Source organism: Strigops habroptila, unplaced genomic scaffold (assembly GCF_004027225.2).
Source record: "Strigops habroptila isolate Jane unplaced genomic scaffold, bStrHab1.2.pri NW_022045622.1_ctg1, whole genome shotgun sequence".
NCBI classification, from domain to species: Eukaryota; Metazoa; Chordata; class Aves; order Psittaciformes; family Psittacidae; genus Strigops; species Strigops habroptila.
In genome coordinates, this window is record NW_022651099.1 from 38,973 (window position 1) to 53,066 (window position 14,094).

The 14,094-nt window shown below is 61.2% G+C and overlaps 2 protein-coding genes across 4 annotated transcripts in view; one reads left to right on the forward strand and one right to left on the reverse strand.

The window, feature by feature from the left end:
- Positions 1 to 4,277, forward strand: LAMTOR4 (late endosomal/lysosomal adaptor, MAPK and MTOR activator 4). Its single transcript, XM_030474947.1, has 4 exons — positions 1 to 268; positions 381 to 461; positions 2,104 to 2,221; positions 3,902 to 4,277. Exons 1-4 carry the CDS (start codon positions 266 to 268, stop codon positions 3,997 to 3,999), a joined length of 300 nt encoding a protein of 99 aa, XP_030330807.1. The 5' UTR covers positions 1 to 265; the 3' UTR covers positions 4,000 to 4,277.
- The window catches only part of MAP11 (microtubule associated protein 11), a 16,530-nt gene continuing 6,645 nt past the window's right edge, over positions 4,210 to 14,094 (reverse strand). Inside the window, exons 7-11 of one of the 3 annotated variants that reach the window (XM_030474943.1) lie at positions 13,037 to 13,119; positions 12,791 to 12,954; positions 11,491 to 11,633; positions 8,493 to 8,686; positions 4,210 to 6,305 (exon numbers count right to left, since the gene is read on the reverse strand). In XM_030474943.1, the coding sequence (XP_030330803.1) occupies positions 6,152 to 6,305; positions 8,493 to 8,686; positions 11,491 to 11,633; positions 12,791 to 12,954; positions 13,037 to 13,119 (738 nt within the window). In that variant the 3' untranslated portion in view covers positions 4,210 to 6,151. Of the gene's footprint in view, positions 6,306 to 6,400; positions 6,727 to 8,492; positions 8,687 to 11,490; positions 11,634 to 12,790; positions 12,955 to 13,036; positions 13,120 to 14,094 lie in introns of those variants that run through there. The other 2 variants (XM_030474944.1, XM_030474942.1) reach the window with 2 other exon arrangements.

Genomic DNA, 14,094 nt, shown 5'->3' on the forward strand with positions numbered 1-14,094 from the left:
ACCACAGAGACGGCGCCCTGGAGGACCAACCGGCATTTCCCGTGCGCCAGCGCACCCACCGACCATAGAGATCCCCTTTTGGAGGCCTGAGGGGCACACTCAGCACCCTGAAGCACCCCCATCCCCTCTTGGAGGACTGGGATACCATAGAGCCAGCACCTTGGAGGACTTCCCTTACCCCTCAACTTCCGGGTTCAGCCCAACCCAGCGAGAGGCGGGAAGGGGGGGGGGCGTGGCCTCGCCGTCACGTGAGCAGGGCGGCACCATGGTGCGCGCCGGGCGGGGGGGGGGTTCCAAGGCGGGGGGGGGGGGGGTCGGTGGGGTCGGACCCGATCGTGACCCCCCCCCCCGCCGGTGTTGTTCCCCCCCCCCCCCCCCAGAGCAGTGCGCTCACCCAGGGCCTGGAGCGCGTCCCCGCGCAGGTCGGGTACCTCGTCATCAGCGACGGCGCCGTCCTGGCGGTGAGCGGGGCCGTGGGGCCTATGGGGCGGGATATGGGGCGATATGGGGCGATATGGGGCGATATGGGGCGATATGGGGATGGGGGGGGTCTGTGGGGTGGGATATGGGGCGCTATGGGGCGATATGGGGCGGGATATGGGGCGATATGGGGGGATATGGGGTCTATGGGGCGGGATATGGGGGGGATATGGGGCGATATGGGGCGGGATATGGGGGCATATGGTGCAGGATATGGGGATGAGGGGGGTCTATGAGGTGGGATATGGGGGCCTATGGGGTGGGATATGGGGGGATATGGGGCGGGATATGGGGATGGGGGGGTCTATGAGGCTCTATGGGGCGGGATATGGGGATGAGGGGGGTCTATGAGGCTCTATGGGGTGGGATATGGGGATGGGGGGGCTATGAGGTGGGATATGGGGGCCTATGGGGCCTATGGGGTGGGATATGGGCATGGGGGGGGCTATGGGGTGGGATATGGGGGTCTATGGGGCCTATAGGGTGGGATATGGGGGGATATGGGGCGGGATATGGGGATGGGGGGGTCTATGAGGCTCTATGGGGGGGGATATGGGGATGGGGGGGTCTATGGGGTGGGATATGGGGGGATATGGGGCGGGATATGGGGATGGGGGGGTCTATGAGGCTCTATGGGGGGGGATATGGGGATGGGGGGTCTATGGGGTGGGATATGGGGGGCTATGGGGCGGGATATGAGGATGGGGGGGTCTATGAGGCTCTATGAGGCAGGATATGGGGATGGCGGGGTCTATGGGGTGGGATATGGGGGGATATGGGGCGCGATATGGGGGTCTATGGGGTCTATGGGGTGGGATAGGGTGATGGGGGGTGTCTATGAGGGTCTGTGGGGTGGGATATGGGGATGGGGGGGTCAGTGGGGTGGGATATGGGGGGATATGGGGCGGGATATGGGGATGGGGGATGTCTGTGAGGCTCTGTGGGGGGGATATGGGGATGGAGGGGCTATGGGGTGGGATATGGGGGGATATGGGGCAGGATATGGGGATGGGGAGGTCTATGGGGCGGGATATGGGGCGATATGGGGCAGGATATGGGGGGCTATGGGGTCTATGGGGCGGGATATGAGGATGGGGGGTCTATGAGGCTCTATGGGGCGGAATATGGGGATGGGGGGGTCTATGGGGTGGGATATGGGGGGATATGGGGCGGGATATGGGGATGAGGGGGGTCTATGAGGCTCTGTGGCGTGAGATCTGGTGATGGGGGGTGTCTATGGGGCGGGATATAGGGGGATATGGGGCAGGATATGGGGATGGGGGGTCTATGAGGGGATATGGGGCTCTATAGGGGGCTATGGGGTGGGATCTGGTGATGGGGAGGTCTATGGGGGGGGTCTATGGGGCGGGATATGGGGATGGGGGGGTCTGTGGAGTGGGATATGGGGGGATATGGGGCGGGATATGGGGATGGGGGGTGTCTATGGGGGGGATATGGGGCGGGATATGGGGATGGGGGGTGTCTATGGGGGGGCTATGGGGCAGGATACGGCGATGGGAGCTGCCTGCGGGGCTCTATGGGGCGGGCCACGGTGATGGGGGGGGGGTCTGTGGGGCAGCACTTGGGGGTCTCTATGGGGCAGCCCCACTGACCCCCCCGCAGTCCTCGGGGGAGCTGCAGAACGACGAGGTCTCGGCCGGGCTCCTCTCGGGGCTCGTGGCCGCGGCCTCGGGGCTGCGGCTCCAGCGCGGCCTCGACCCCCCCTTCAAGCGCCTCTCGGGTCAGTGGGGACCATGGGGGGCAATGGGGGGCTATGGGGGCAATGGGGGGAATGGGGGTAATGGGGCAATGGGGGTAATGGAGGCAATGGGGGTAATGGGGCAATGGGGGCAGTGGGGGGCAATGGGGAGAATGGGGCAATGGGGGCAATGGGGGCAATGGGGGTAATGGGGGCAATGGGGGCTATGGGGGTAATGGAGGCAATGGGGGGAATGGGGCAATGGAGGGTAATGGGGCAATGGGGGGTAATGGGGGTAATAGGGGTAATGGGGCAATGGGGGCAATGGGGGTTATGGGGCAATGGGGGTTATGGGGACAATGGGGCAATGGGGGTAATGGGGGGTAATGGGGCAATGGGGGGTAATGGGGCAACGGGGGGCAATGGGGGCAATGGGGGCAATGGGGGGCAATGGGAGCAATGGGGGGCAATGGGGCAATGGAGGGTAATGGGGCAATGGAGGGTAATGGGGCAATGGGGGTAATGGGGGCAATGGGGGTAATGGGGCCGTGGGGGGCAATGGGGTAATGGGGGTCTATGGGGCAATGGGGGTAATGGGGGCAATGGGGCAATGGGGGCTATGGGGGGTAATGGGGCAATGGGGGGCAATGGGGGCAATGGGGCAATGGAGGGTAATGGGGGGTAATGGGGCAATGGGGGGCAATGGGGGTAATGGGGCAATGGGGGGCAATGGGGGCAATGGGGCAATGGAGGGTAATGGGGGTAATGGGGCAATGGGGGGCAATGGGGGTAATGGGGGCAATGGGGCAATGGGGGCTATGGGGGGTAATGGGGCAATGGGGGGCAATGGGGGGCAATGGGGGTAATGGGGGCAATGGGGCAATGGGGGCTATGGGGGGTAATGGGGCAATGGGGGTAATGGGGGCAATGGGGCAATGGGGGCTATGGGGGGTAATGGGGCAATGGGGGGCAATGGGGGGCAATGGGGGCAATGGGGCAATGGAGGCAATGGGGCAATGGAGGGTAATGGGGCAATGGGGGTAATGGGGGGCAATGGGGGTAATGGGGCCGTGGGGGGCAATGGGGGTAATGGGGGTCTATGGGGCAATGGGGGTAATGGGGGCAATGGGGCAATGGGGGCTATGGGGGGTAATGGGGCAATGGGGGTAATGGGGGTAATGGGCACAATGGGGGGCAATTTTGGGGGCACAATGGGTGTAATAGGGGCAATGGGGGGCTATGGGGGCAATGGGGGGCAATGGGGGAAATGGGCCATGGGGGCAATGGGGGTAATGGGGGTAATGGGGGCAATGGGGTAATGGGGGGCAATGGGGGCAATGGGGGTAATGGGGGGCAGTGGGGGTAATGGGGGGCAGTGGGGGTAATGGCAATGCGGGGTAATGGGGGGAATGGGGGGCAATTGGGGCAATGATGGTAATGGGGCAATGGGGGCAATGGGGGTAATGGGGACAATGGGGGGCAATGGGGGCAATGGGGACAAGGGGGGCAATGGGAGTCAATGGGGGTAATGGGGACAATGGCGACACTGCCGCCTTGTGGCCATCAGGGCAAACAACACCCTGGGACCATTGTAGTCAATGGGGGCCACCAACCGCTGTGCCCATTGGGGACCCCCATTGCCCCCCATTACCCCCACTGCCCCCATTACCCCCATTGCCCCCATTACCCCCATTGACTCCATTGCCCCCATTGTCCCCACAGTTGTCTTTGGGGACCACTCTCTGCTCGTCACCGTCTCGGGCCAGAAGCTCTTTGTGGTGAAACGCCAGAACCACGTCCAGGAGCCTGTCACCGTCTGACCCCGTCCCCATTGCCCCCCATTGCCCCCCCATTGCCCCCATTGCCCCCCCATTGCCCCCCCATTGCCCCCCCTTACCCCCATTGTCCCCAATGTCCCCATCCCTCTATTGAGTCAATAAACCACATCCTGACCCCCCCCCCCAATGGCTCCTTTTGGGGTCCCCACCGCGATGTCACGCGTGTCCCCACATGTCATGCGTGTCCCTAAGGCCAGGCCAGCTCTTTATTGGCACAAACACAGTGACAGCAGCTGAATAAATACCCCATAATATCCCCATCGGTGTCCCTATAGCGTCCCTATGGTGTCCCCAGTGTCACTTAATGGGTGCCACCACCAGCACATGGAGCCCATTAGGTGATAATAGGGACAATGGGGACACTGGTCCCATAGGGATCTTGTGTCCCTTTGTCCCTATGTCCCCCCCATAGCTTGTGCCCCCCCCTTGATGTCCCCAATATCACTTAATGGGTCCCCAATGGTCTCCCCAATGTCCCTTAATGGGTGCCACCACCAGCACATGGAGCCCATTAAGTGACACTGGGGACACCAGTGGGGGCAATGGGGACAATAGGGATACTGGTCCCATGGGGATCTTGTGTCCCTTTGTCCCCCCCCAAAGCTTGACCACCCCCCATAGGTGTTCCCATTGATCCCAGTGGTGTCCCACTGGTATCCCCAATGGTGTCCCCAGTGGTGTCCCCAATGGCGTCCCCATTGGCATCCCCATTGTCCCCAGTGGTGTTCCCACTGATCCCACTGGTGTCCCAATGGTGTTCCCAGTGTCCCCAGTGGTGCCCCATTGATCCCAATGGTGTCCCATTGGCATCTCCATTGTCCCAATGGTGTTCCCATTGATCCCAATGGTGTCCCCATGGTGTTCCCATTGTCGTCAATGGTGTCCCATTGACCCCAGTGGTGTCCCAATGGTGTTCCCAGTGCCCCATTGTCCCCAATGGTGTCCCAATGGTGTTCCCAGTGTCCCCAGTGGTGTGCCCATTGATCCCAATGGTGTCCCATTGGCATCTCCATTGTCCCTATGGTGTTCCCATTGATCCCAATGGTGTCCCAATGGTGTCCCAATGGTGCCCCATTGTCCCCAATGGTGTCCCATTGACCCCAGTGGTGTCCCAATGGTGTTCCCATTGATCCCAGTGGTGTCCCAATGGTGTTCCCAGAGCCCCATTGTCCCCAATGGTGTCCCAATCGTGTTCCCAGTGTCCCCAGTGGTGCCCCATTGTCCCCAATGGTGTCCCATTGGCATCTCCATTGTCCCCAGTGGTGTTCCCATTGACCCCAATGGTGTCCCAGTGGTGTTCCCATTGATCCCAATGGTGACTCAATGGTGTTCCCAGTGTCCCCAATGGTGCCTCATTGTCCCCAATGGTGACCCAATGGTGGTCCCAGTGTCCCCAGTGGTGCCCCATTGTCCCCAATGGTGTCCCAATGGAGTTCCCATTGTCCCCAATGGTGTCCTAGTGGTGTTTCCAGTGTCCCCAGTGGTGCCCCATTGATCCCAATGGTGTCCCAATGGTGTTCCCATTGTCCCCAATGGTGTCCCAACGGTGTTCCTTTTGATCCCAATGGTGACCCAATGGTGTTCCCAGTGTCCCCAGTGGTGCCCCATTGATCCCAATGGTGTCCCAATGGTGTTCCCATTGACCCCAATGGTGTTCTCAGTGTTCCCAGTGGTGTCCCATTGGCATTTCCATTGTCCCTATGGTGTTCCCATTGACCCCAATGGTGTTCCCATTGATCCCAGTGGTGCCTCATTGTCCCCAATGGTGTCCCATTGGCATCTCCATTGTCCCCAGTGGTCTTCCCATTGATCCCAATGGTGTCCCAATGGTGTGCCCATTGATCCCAATGGTGTCCCATTGGCATCCCCATTGCCCCCAGTCGCATCCCATTGACCCCACTGGTGCCCCCAATGTCACTTAATGGGTCCCCACTGATATCCCCTAGCCCCCATCGCCCCCATACCCCCCATAGCCCCCATTGCCCCCCATAGCCCCCCATAGCCCCCATTGCCCCCATTGCCCCATAGCCCCCATAGCCCCATAGCCCCCCATAGCCCCATAGCCCCCCATAGCCCCCCATAGCCCCCCATAGCCCCATAGCCCCCCATAGCCCCCCATAGCCCCCCATTGGTGTCACTGCACGGGGGGCACCACCAGCACCTTGCACTCCCTCTTGGCGATCTTGTCCAGCGCCAGCACCGCCCGGTCGGGGGGCAGCGCCAGGGGGCGCCCCACGGGGGACCCCACCGGGGGGGTGATGGCGCGGCGCTCCATCACACTGCCCGACCTGGGGACAAGGGGACAATGGGGGGTCTATGGGGTCTATGGGGTGTCTATGGGGCGATATGGAGTGTCTATGGGGTGATATGGGGTGTCTATGGGGCTCCATCACACTGCCCGACCTGGGGACAAGGGGACAATGGGGTGATATGGGGTCTATGGGGTGTCTATGGGGTGATATGGGGTGTCTATGGGGTGTCTATGGGGTGTCTATGGGGCTCTATGGGGCTCCATCACATTGCCCGACCTGGGGACAAGGGGGGGTCTAGGGGGTGATATGGGGTGATATGGGGTGTCTATGGGGTGATATGGGGTGTCTATGGCGCTCCATCACACTGCCCGACCTGGGGACAAGGTGACAATGGGTGTCTATGGGGTGATATGGGGTGTCTATGGGGTGTCTATGGGGCTCCATCACACTGCCCGACCTGGGGACAAGGGGACAATGGGGTGATATGGGGACAGATGTCACCTCTATGGGTCCCTATAGGGGTGGATGTCCCCTCTGTGGGGATGGAGGACTCCTCTATGGGGTTCCTATGGGGATGGATGTCCCCTCTATGGGTCCCTATGGGGATGGATGTCCCCTCTATGGGTTCCTATGGGGATGGATGTCCCCTCTATGGGTCCCTATGGGGATGGATGTCACCTCCGTGGGTCCATATGGGGATGGATGTCCCCTCTATGGGTCCCTATGGGGATGGATGTCACCTCCGTGGGTCCCTATGGGGATGGATGTCCCCTCTATGGGTCCCTATGGGGATGGAGTCCCCTGTATGGGACTGAGCATCCTCTCTATGGGGTTCCTATAGGGATGGATGTCGCCTCCTGAGGTCCTTATGGCCCCATATCCCTATATCCCCCAATGCCCCCATATCCCACACCCCACACCCCACACCCCATTCCCCACGCCCCATATCCCACATCCCATACCCCATGTCCCACACCCCACCCCCCACCCCCCACTCCCCATATCCCATTCCCCACCCCCCACCCCCCCTATCCCACACCCCACCCCCCACACCCCATACCCCACACCCCATATCCCATACCCCACACCCCCCAACACCCGCAACCCCCACCCCCCACACCCCACATCCCCTATCCCACCCCCCACCCCCCATACCCCGTATCTCATACCCCATATCCCACACCCCATATCCCATACTCCATATCCCACACCCCATACCCCATATCCCATATCCCATACCCCATATCCCATATCCCATATCCCATATCCCATACCCCATACCCCACACCCCATATCCCATACTCCATATCCCATACCCCATTCCCCACCCCCCCCACCCCATATCCCACACCCCATATCCCACACCCCATATCCCATACTCCATATCCCATACCCCATTCCCCACCCCCCCCACCCCATATCCCACACCCCATATCCCATATCCCATATCCCATATCCCATATCCCACACCCCATATCCCACACCCCATACCCCATATCCCATATCCCATATCCCATACCCCACACCCCATATCCCATACCCCATATCCCATACCCCATACCCCATATCCCATATCCCACACCCCATATCCCACACCCCATATCCCATATCCCATATCCCACACCCCATATCCCACACCCCATATCCCATACTCCATATCCCATACCCCATTCCCCAACCCCCCCACCCCATATCCCACACCCCATACCCCACACCCCATATCCCATACTCCATATCCCATACCCCATACCCCATATCCCACACCCCATATCCCATATCCCATATCCCATATCCCATATCCCACACCCCATATCCCACACCCCATATCCCACACCCCATATCCCATATCCCATATCCCACACCCCATATCCCACACCCCATATCCCACACCCCATATCCCACACCCCATATCCCATATCCCATATCCCACACCCCATATCCCACACCCCATATCCCACACCCCATATCCCACACCCCATACCCATATCCCATATCCCATATCCCACACCCCATACCCCACACCCCATACCCCATATCCCATATCCCATATCCCATATCCCACACCCCATACCCCACACCCCATATCCCATATCCCATATCCCATATCCCACACCCCATATCCCACACCCCATACCCCATACCCCATATCCCATACCCCATTCCCCACCCCCCCCACCCCATATCCCATATGGGGGGATGTCTCCCATGTCTCCCCCCCCCCACCTGATGAGGTGGCTGCGCGGCGGCTGCTGGTGCGAGAAGGACTGGGAGCGGCCGAGCCCCGCCTGGTGCCGCTCCAGCAGGTCGCGCAGGGCCGGGCTGCTGGGGCTGCTGCGCCGCGACACGGGCCGGGGCTCAGCCGCGGCCGGCGCCGCGCTGGCGGCGAACTGCAGCTTCAGCTTCATGTGGCGGGACAGCTGCGGGCACGGCCGTGAAACGGGGGGGGGGTGGGGAATGGGATATGGGGGATGGGATATGGGATATGGGATGTGGAATATGGGGTTTGGGATACAGGGTGTGGGATATGGGGTGTGGGGTATGGGGTGTGGGGTGTGGGGTGTGGGATATGGGGTGTGGAATATGGGGTTTGGGATACAGGGTGTGGGATATGGGGTGTGGGGTATGGGGTGTGGGATATGGGATGTGGAATATGGGGTTTGGGATACAGGGTGTGGGGGGTGTGGGATATGGGGTGTGGGGATATGGGATATGGGGTGTGGGATATGGGATATGGGGTGTGGGATGTGGGGTGTGGGGTGTGGGATATGGGGTGTGGGATATGGGGTGTGGGGTATGGGATGTGGGGTATGGGGTGTGGGATATGGGGTGTGGGGTATGGGATATGGGGTATGGGGTGTGGGATATGGGGTGTGGGGTATGGGATGTGGGGTATGGGGTGTGGGGTATGGGGTGTGGGGTATGGGGTGTGGGATGTGGGGTGTGGGTTGTGGGGAGTGGGATATAGGCATGGATATGGGGATGGGGTGTGGGGTATGGGATGTGGAGTGGGGGGTGTGGGGTGTGGGGTATGGATATGGAGTATGGGATATGGGGTATGGGGTGTGGGGTGTGGGGTATGGGGTGTGGGGTATGGGGAATGGGATACGGGGTGTGGGGTATGGGGAATGGGATATGGGGATATGGGGAATGGGATATGGGGTGTGGGATAGGGGGTATGGGATATGGGATACGGGGTGTGGGATATGGGGTGTGGGATATGGAATATAGGGTATGGGGTATGGGATGTGGGGTGTGGGATGTGGGGTGTGGGGTATGGGGTGTGGGCGTGGATATAGGGGTGGGGTGGGGGGTGGGGGTTGTGGGTATGGGGTATGGGATATGGGGTGTGGGCATGGATATGGGGATGGGGTGTGGGATGTGGGGTGTGGGGTGTGGGATATGGAATATAGGGTATGGGGTATGGGATGTGGGATATGGGGTATGGGATATGGGGTGTGGGATATGGGGGTGGGGTATGGTATGTGGGGTGTGGGGTATGGGATAGGGGGTATGGGATATGGGGTATGGGATATGGGGTGTGGGGTATGGGATATGGGGTATGGGATATGGGGTGTGGGGTATGGGATATGGGATATGGGGTATGGGGTGTGGGGTATGGGGTGTGGGGTGTGGGATGTGGGATATGGGGTGTGGGGTGTGGGATATGGGGTGTGGGGTGTGGGATATGGGGTGGGGGTTTGGGATTTGGGGTGTGGGGTATGGGATAGGGGGTGTGGGATAGGGGGTATGGGCATGGATATGGGGATGGGTGGGGGGGTGTGGGGTGTGGGATGTGGGGTGTGGGATATGGGATATGGGGTGTGGGATAGGGGGTATGGGATATGGATATGGGGTATGGGCATGGATATGGGGATGGGGTGTGGGGTATGGGATGTGGGGTGTGGGGATATGGGATATGGGATATGGAGTATGGGATATGGGGTGTGGGATATGGGGTGTGGGATACAGGGTATGGGATATGGGACATGGGATATGGGGTGGGGGGTGTGGGATATGGGGTGTGGGATATGGGACATGGGATATGGGTACATGGGGACATGGGGATATGCCAATAAGGGGACATGGGGATGTGGGATACGGGGATACAGGACACAGCGACACGGGATATGGGGAGACGGGGCTCTGGAGCCGCGGGACATGGGCACAACGGGGGGCTCTGGGGTCAATGTGGGGCCAGGGTCAGTGTGGGTCCGGGTCAGTGTGGGGCAGGGTCAGTGTGGGGCTGGGACACTGTGGGTCCGGGATCAATGTGCGGCAGGGTCGGTGTGGGGCTGGTCAGTGTGGGTCTGGGATCAATGTGGGGCTGGTCACTGTGGGGCAGGGTCAATGTGGGTCTGGGATCAATGTGGGGCAGGGTCACTGTGGGGCAGGGTCTCTGTGGGTCCGGGTCAGTGTGGGTCTGGGATCAATGTGGGTCGGGATCAATGTGGGTCCGGGTCACTGTGGGGCAGGGTCACTGTGGGTCCAGGATCAATGTGGGTCCGGGTCAGTGTGGGTCCGGGGTCAGTGTGGGTCCGGGGTCAGTGTGGGGCCGTGTCAGTGTGGGGCAGGTCACTGTGGGGCAGGCCGCTGTGGGGCAGGCCGCTGTGGGGCAAGCCGCTGTGGGTCGGGGTCACTATGGGGCAGGCCGCTGTGGGGCAGGCCGCTGTGGGTCGGGGTCACTATGGGGCAGGCCGCTGTGGGGCAGGCCGCTGTGGGTCCGGGTCACTATGGGGCAGGCCGCTGTGGGGCAGGCCGCTGTGGGTCGGGGTCACTATGGGGCAGGCCGCTGTGGGGCAGGTCGCTGTGGGGCAGGGTCACTATGGGGCAGGCCGCTGTGGGTCGGGGTCACTATGGGGCAGGCCGCTGTGGGGCAGGCCACTGTGGGTCGGGGTCACTATGGGGCAGGCCGCTGTGGGGCTGGGTTGCTGTGGGGCAGGCCGCTGTGGGGCAGGTCACTGTGGGTCTGGGATCAATGTGGGGCAGGCCGCTGTGGGTCCGGGTCACTATGGGGCAGGCCGCTGTGGGGCAGGCCGCTGTGGGGCAGGCCGCTGTGGGGCAGGTCACTGTGGGGCCAGGTCAGTGTGGGTCCGGGTCGGTGTGGGGCAGGTCACTGTGGGGCAGGCCGCTGTGGGGCAGGTCACTATGGGGCAGGCCGCTGTGGGTCGGGGTCACTATGGGGCAGGCCGCTGTGGGGCAGGCCGCCGTGGGGCTGGCTCACCTCGAAGAGGCCGGCGCGCAGGGCCTGGAAGGCCACGCGGGTGGTGGTGGCGCTGCCCTTGCGCGAGAAGCCCAGGTTGGTTTGGGGCGAGTGGCAAACCACGGCCTCCGGCGCCCCACGCTCCTCGCCCGGCGCCCGCTGCCCTGCGCGACCGGCACAGCGGGGCTGGGGGGCGTGGGGGGGCTGGGGGGGGATGGGGGGGGCTATGGGGTGATTACGGGGTGTCTATGGTGGTCTATGGGGTGATACAGGGGGTCTATGGGGTGATATGGGGGGTCTATGGGGTGTCTATGGGGGTCTAGGGGGTGATATGGGGGGCCTATGGGGGTTCTAAGGGGGGCTAGGGGGTGTCTAGGGGGGTCTATGGGGTGTCTATGGGGGTCTAGGGGGTGATATGGGGTGTCTAGGGGTGTCTAGGGGGTGGTTATGGGGGGCTATGGGGTGATATGGGGGGTCTATGGGGATTCTAAGGGGGTCTAGGGGGTGTCTGGGGGGGCTAGGGGGTGGTTATGGAGGGCTATGGGGTGATATGGGGGTCTAGGGGGTGATATGGGGGGCTATGGGGTGATATGGGGGGTCTATGGGGATTCTAAGGGGGTCTAGGGGGTGTCTAGGGGGGTCTAGGGGGTGGTTATGGGGGTCTATGGGGTGATATGGAGGGTCTATGGGGGTTCTAAGGGGGGCTAGGGGGTGTCTAGGGGGGTCTAGGGGGTGGTTATGGGGGGCTATGGGGTGATATGGGGGGTCTATGGGGATTCTAAGGGGGTCTAGGGGGTGTCTGGGGGGGCTAGGGGGTGGTTATGGGGGGCTATGGGGCGATACCGGGGGTCTATGGGGTGCCTAGGGGGGTCTAGGGGGTGTCTAGGGAGGCTATGGGTGTTCTAAGGGGGGCTATGGGGTGTCTATGGGGGTCTATGGGGGGTCCATGGGTGTCTATGGGGTGTCTATGGAGCCCCTCAGTGTGGACCTTTCGCCCTGGGGCACCAGCACAGGAGGGTCTATGGGGTGATATGGGGTTCTATGGGGGTCTGTGGGGTGATATGGGGGTCTATAGGGGGCTATGGGGTGTCTATAGGGTGTCTATGGGGCTCTATTGAGGGTGGGTGTCACCCCTATGGGGCTGGATGTCCCCTCCCCATGTCCCCATTGTCCCCCAACCCCATCACCACCCATTGCACGTACCCACCACATCCTTCCTCCACCTTCACCCCCCATATCCCACCCCCCATATCCCACACCCCACATCCCACCCCCTATATCCCACCCCCTATATCCCATTGTCCCCACTGATGTCCCCAACCTGTGGTGGCCGTCTCTGGGGTCCAGACCAAGCGCACGGCCAGGAAGTCCTGCAGGTCATTGAGGAGCGTGTAGGTGACCATGAAGCGCTGGTGGGCCACCACCGGCGACTCACACGTGGCCATCATCACGAAGCGAGGACGTTCCAAGCGGATACTGGGAAGTCTATGGGATGGCGACACCATAAGGGACACCCTATGGGCCATAGGGACCTGCCCTTGGGGTCTATAGGGCCGTGGGTGCTCACCGGTAGTGCGTGGAGATGCTGGTGGTGAAGGGTAGCTTTGGGGTGGACCATTGGATGATGGCTACGAGGGGGACTTCCAAGCCCTGGTTGAAGGGGACAATGGGTTGGAGATGTCCCCATTGTGGCCCTAAAGGTCCTCATTGAGGGTAAGGACCCCACAACCATCAATGGGGGTCCTCAATGGAGGGTTCTTCAACACCCAACAGGTCTTGGTTGGGGGGGACAATGGGTTGGAGATGATTCCAATGGGTTGGAGAAGTCTCCATTGTGGCCCCATAAGGGTCTTCACTGAGGGTAAAGACCCCAAAACCATCAATGAGGTTCCTCCATTGAAGACCCACCAATGATGTTCCTCCACGGAGGGTTCCCCAATACCCATCAATGAGGTCCTTCCATTGAAGGTCCTCCAAGACCCACCAATGAGGTTCCTCCATTGAAGACCCATCAATAAAGTTCCTCCATCGAGGTCCCCATTGAAGCCCCACCATTGGGGTCCTCCATTGAAGCCCCACCACTGGGGTCCCCCATTGAAGCCCCACCATTGAGGTCCCCATTGAAGCCCCCCCATTGAGGTCCCCATTGAAGCCCCACCATTGAGGTCCCATTGAAGCCCCACCATTGAGGTCCCCATTGAAGCCCCACCATTGAGGTCCCATTGAAGCCCCACCATTGAGGTCCCCATTGAAGCCCCACCATTGAGGTCCCATTGAAGCCCCACCATTGAGGTCCCCATCGGAGCCCCACCATTGAGGTCCCCATCGAAGCCCCACCATTGAGGTCCCCATTGAAGCCCCACCACTGGGGTCCCCCATTGAAGCCCCCCCATTGAGGTCCCCATTGAAGCCCCCCCATTGAGGTCCCCCATTGAAGCCCCATCATTGAGGTCCCCATTGAAGCCCCACCATTGAGGTTCCCCATTGAATCCCCACCATTGAGGTCCCCCATTGAAGCCCCACCATTGAGGTCCCCATTGAAGCCCCACCATTGAGGTTCCCCACTGAAGCCCCACCATTGAGGTCCCCCATTGAAGCCCCCCATTGAGGTCCCCATTGAAGCCC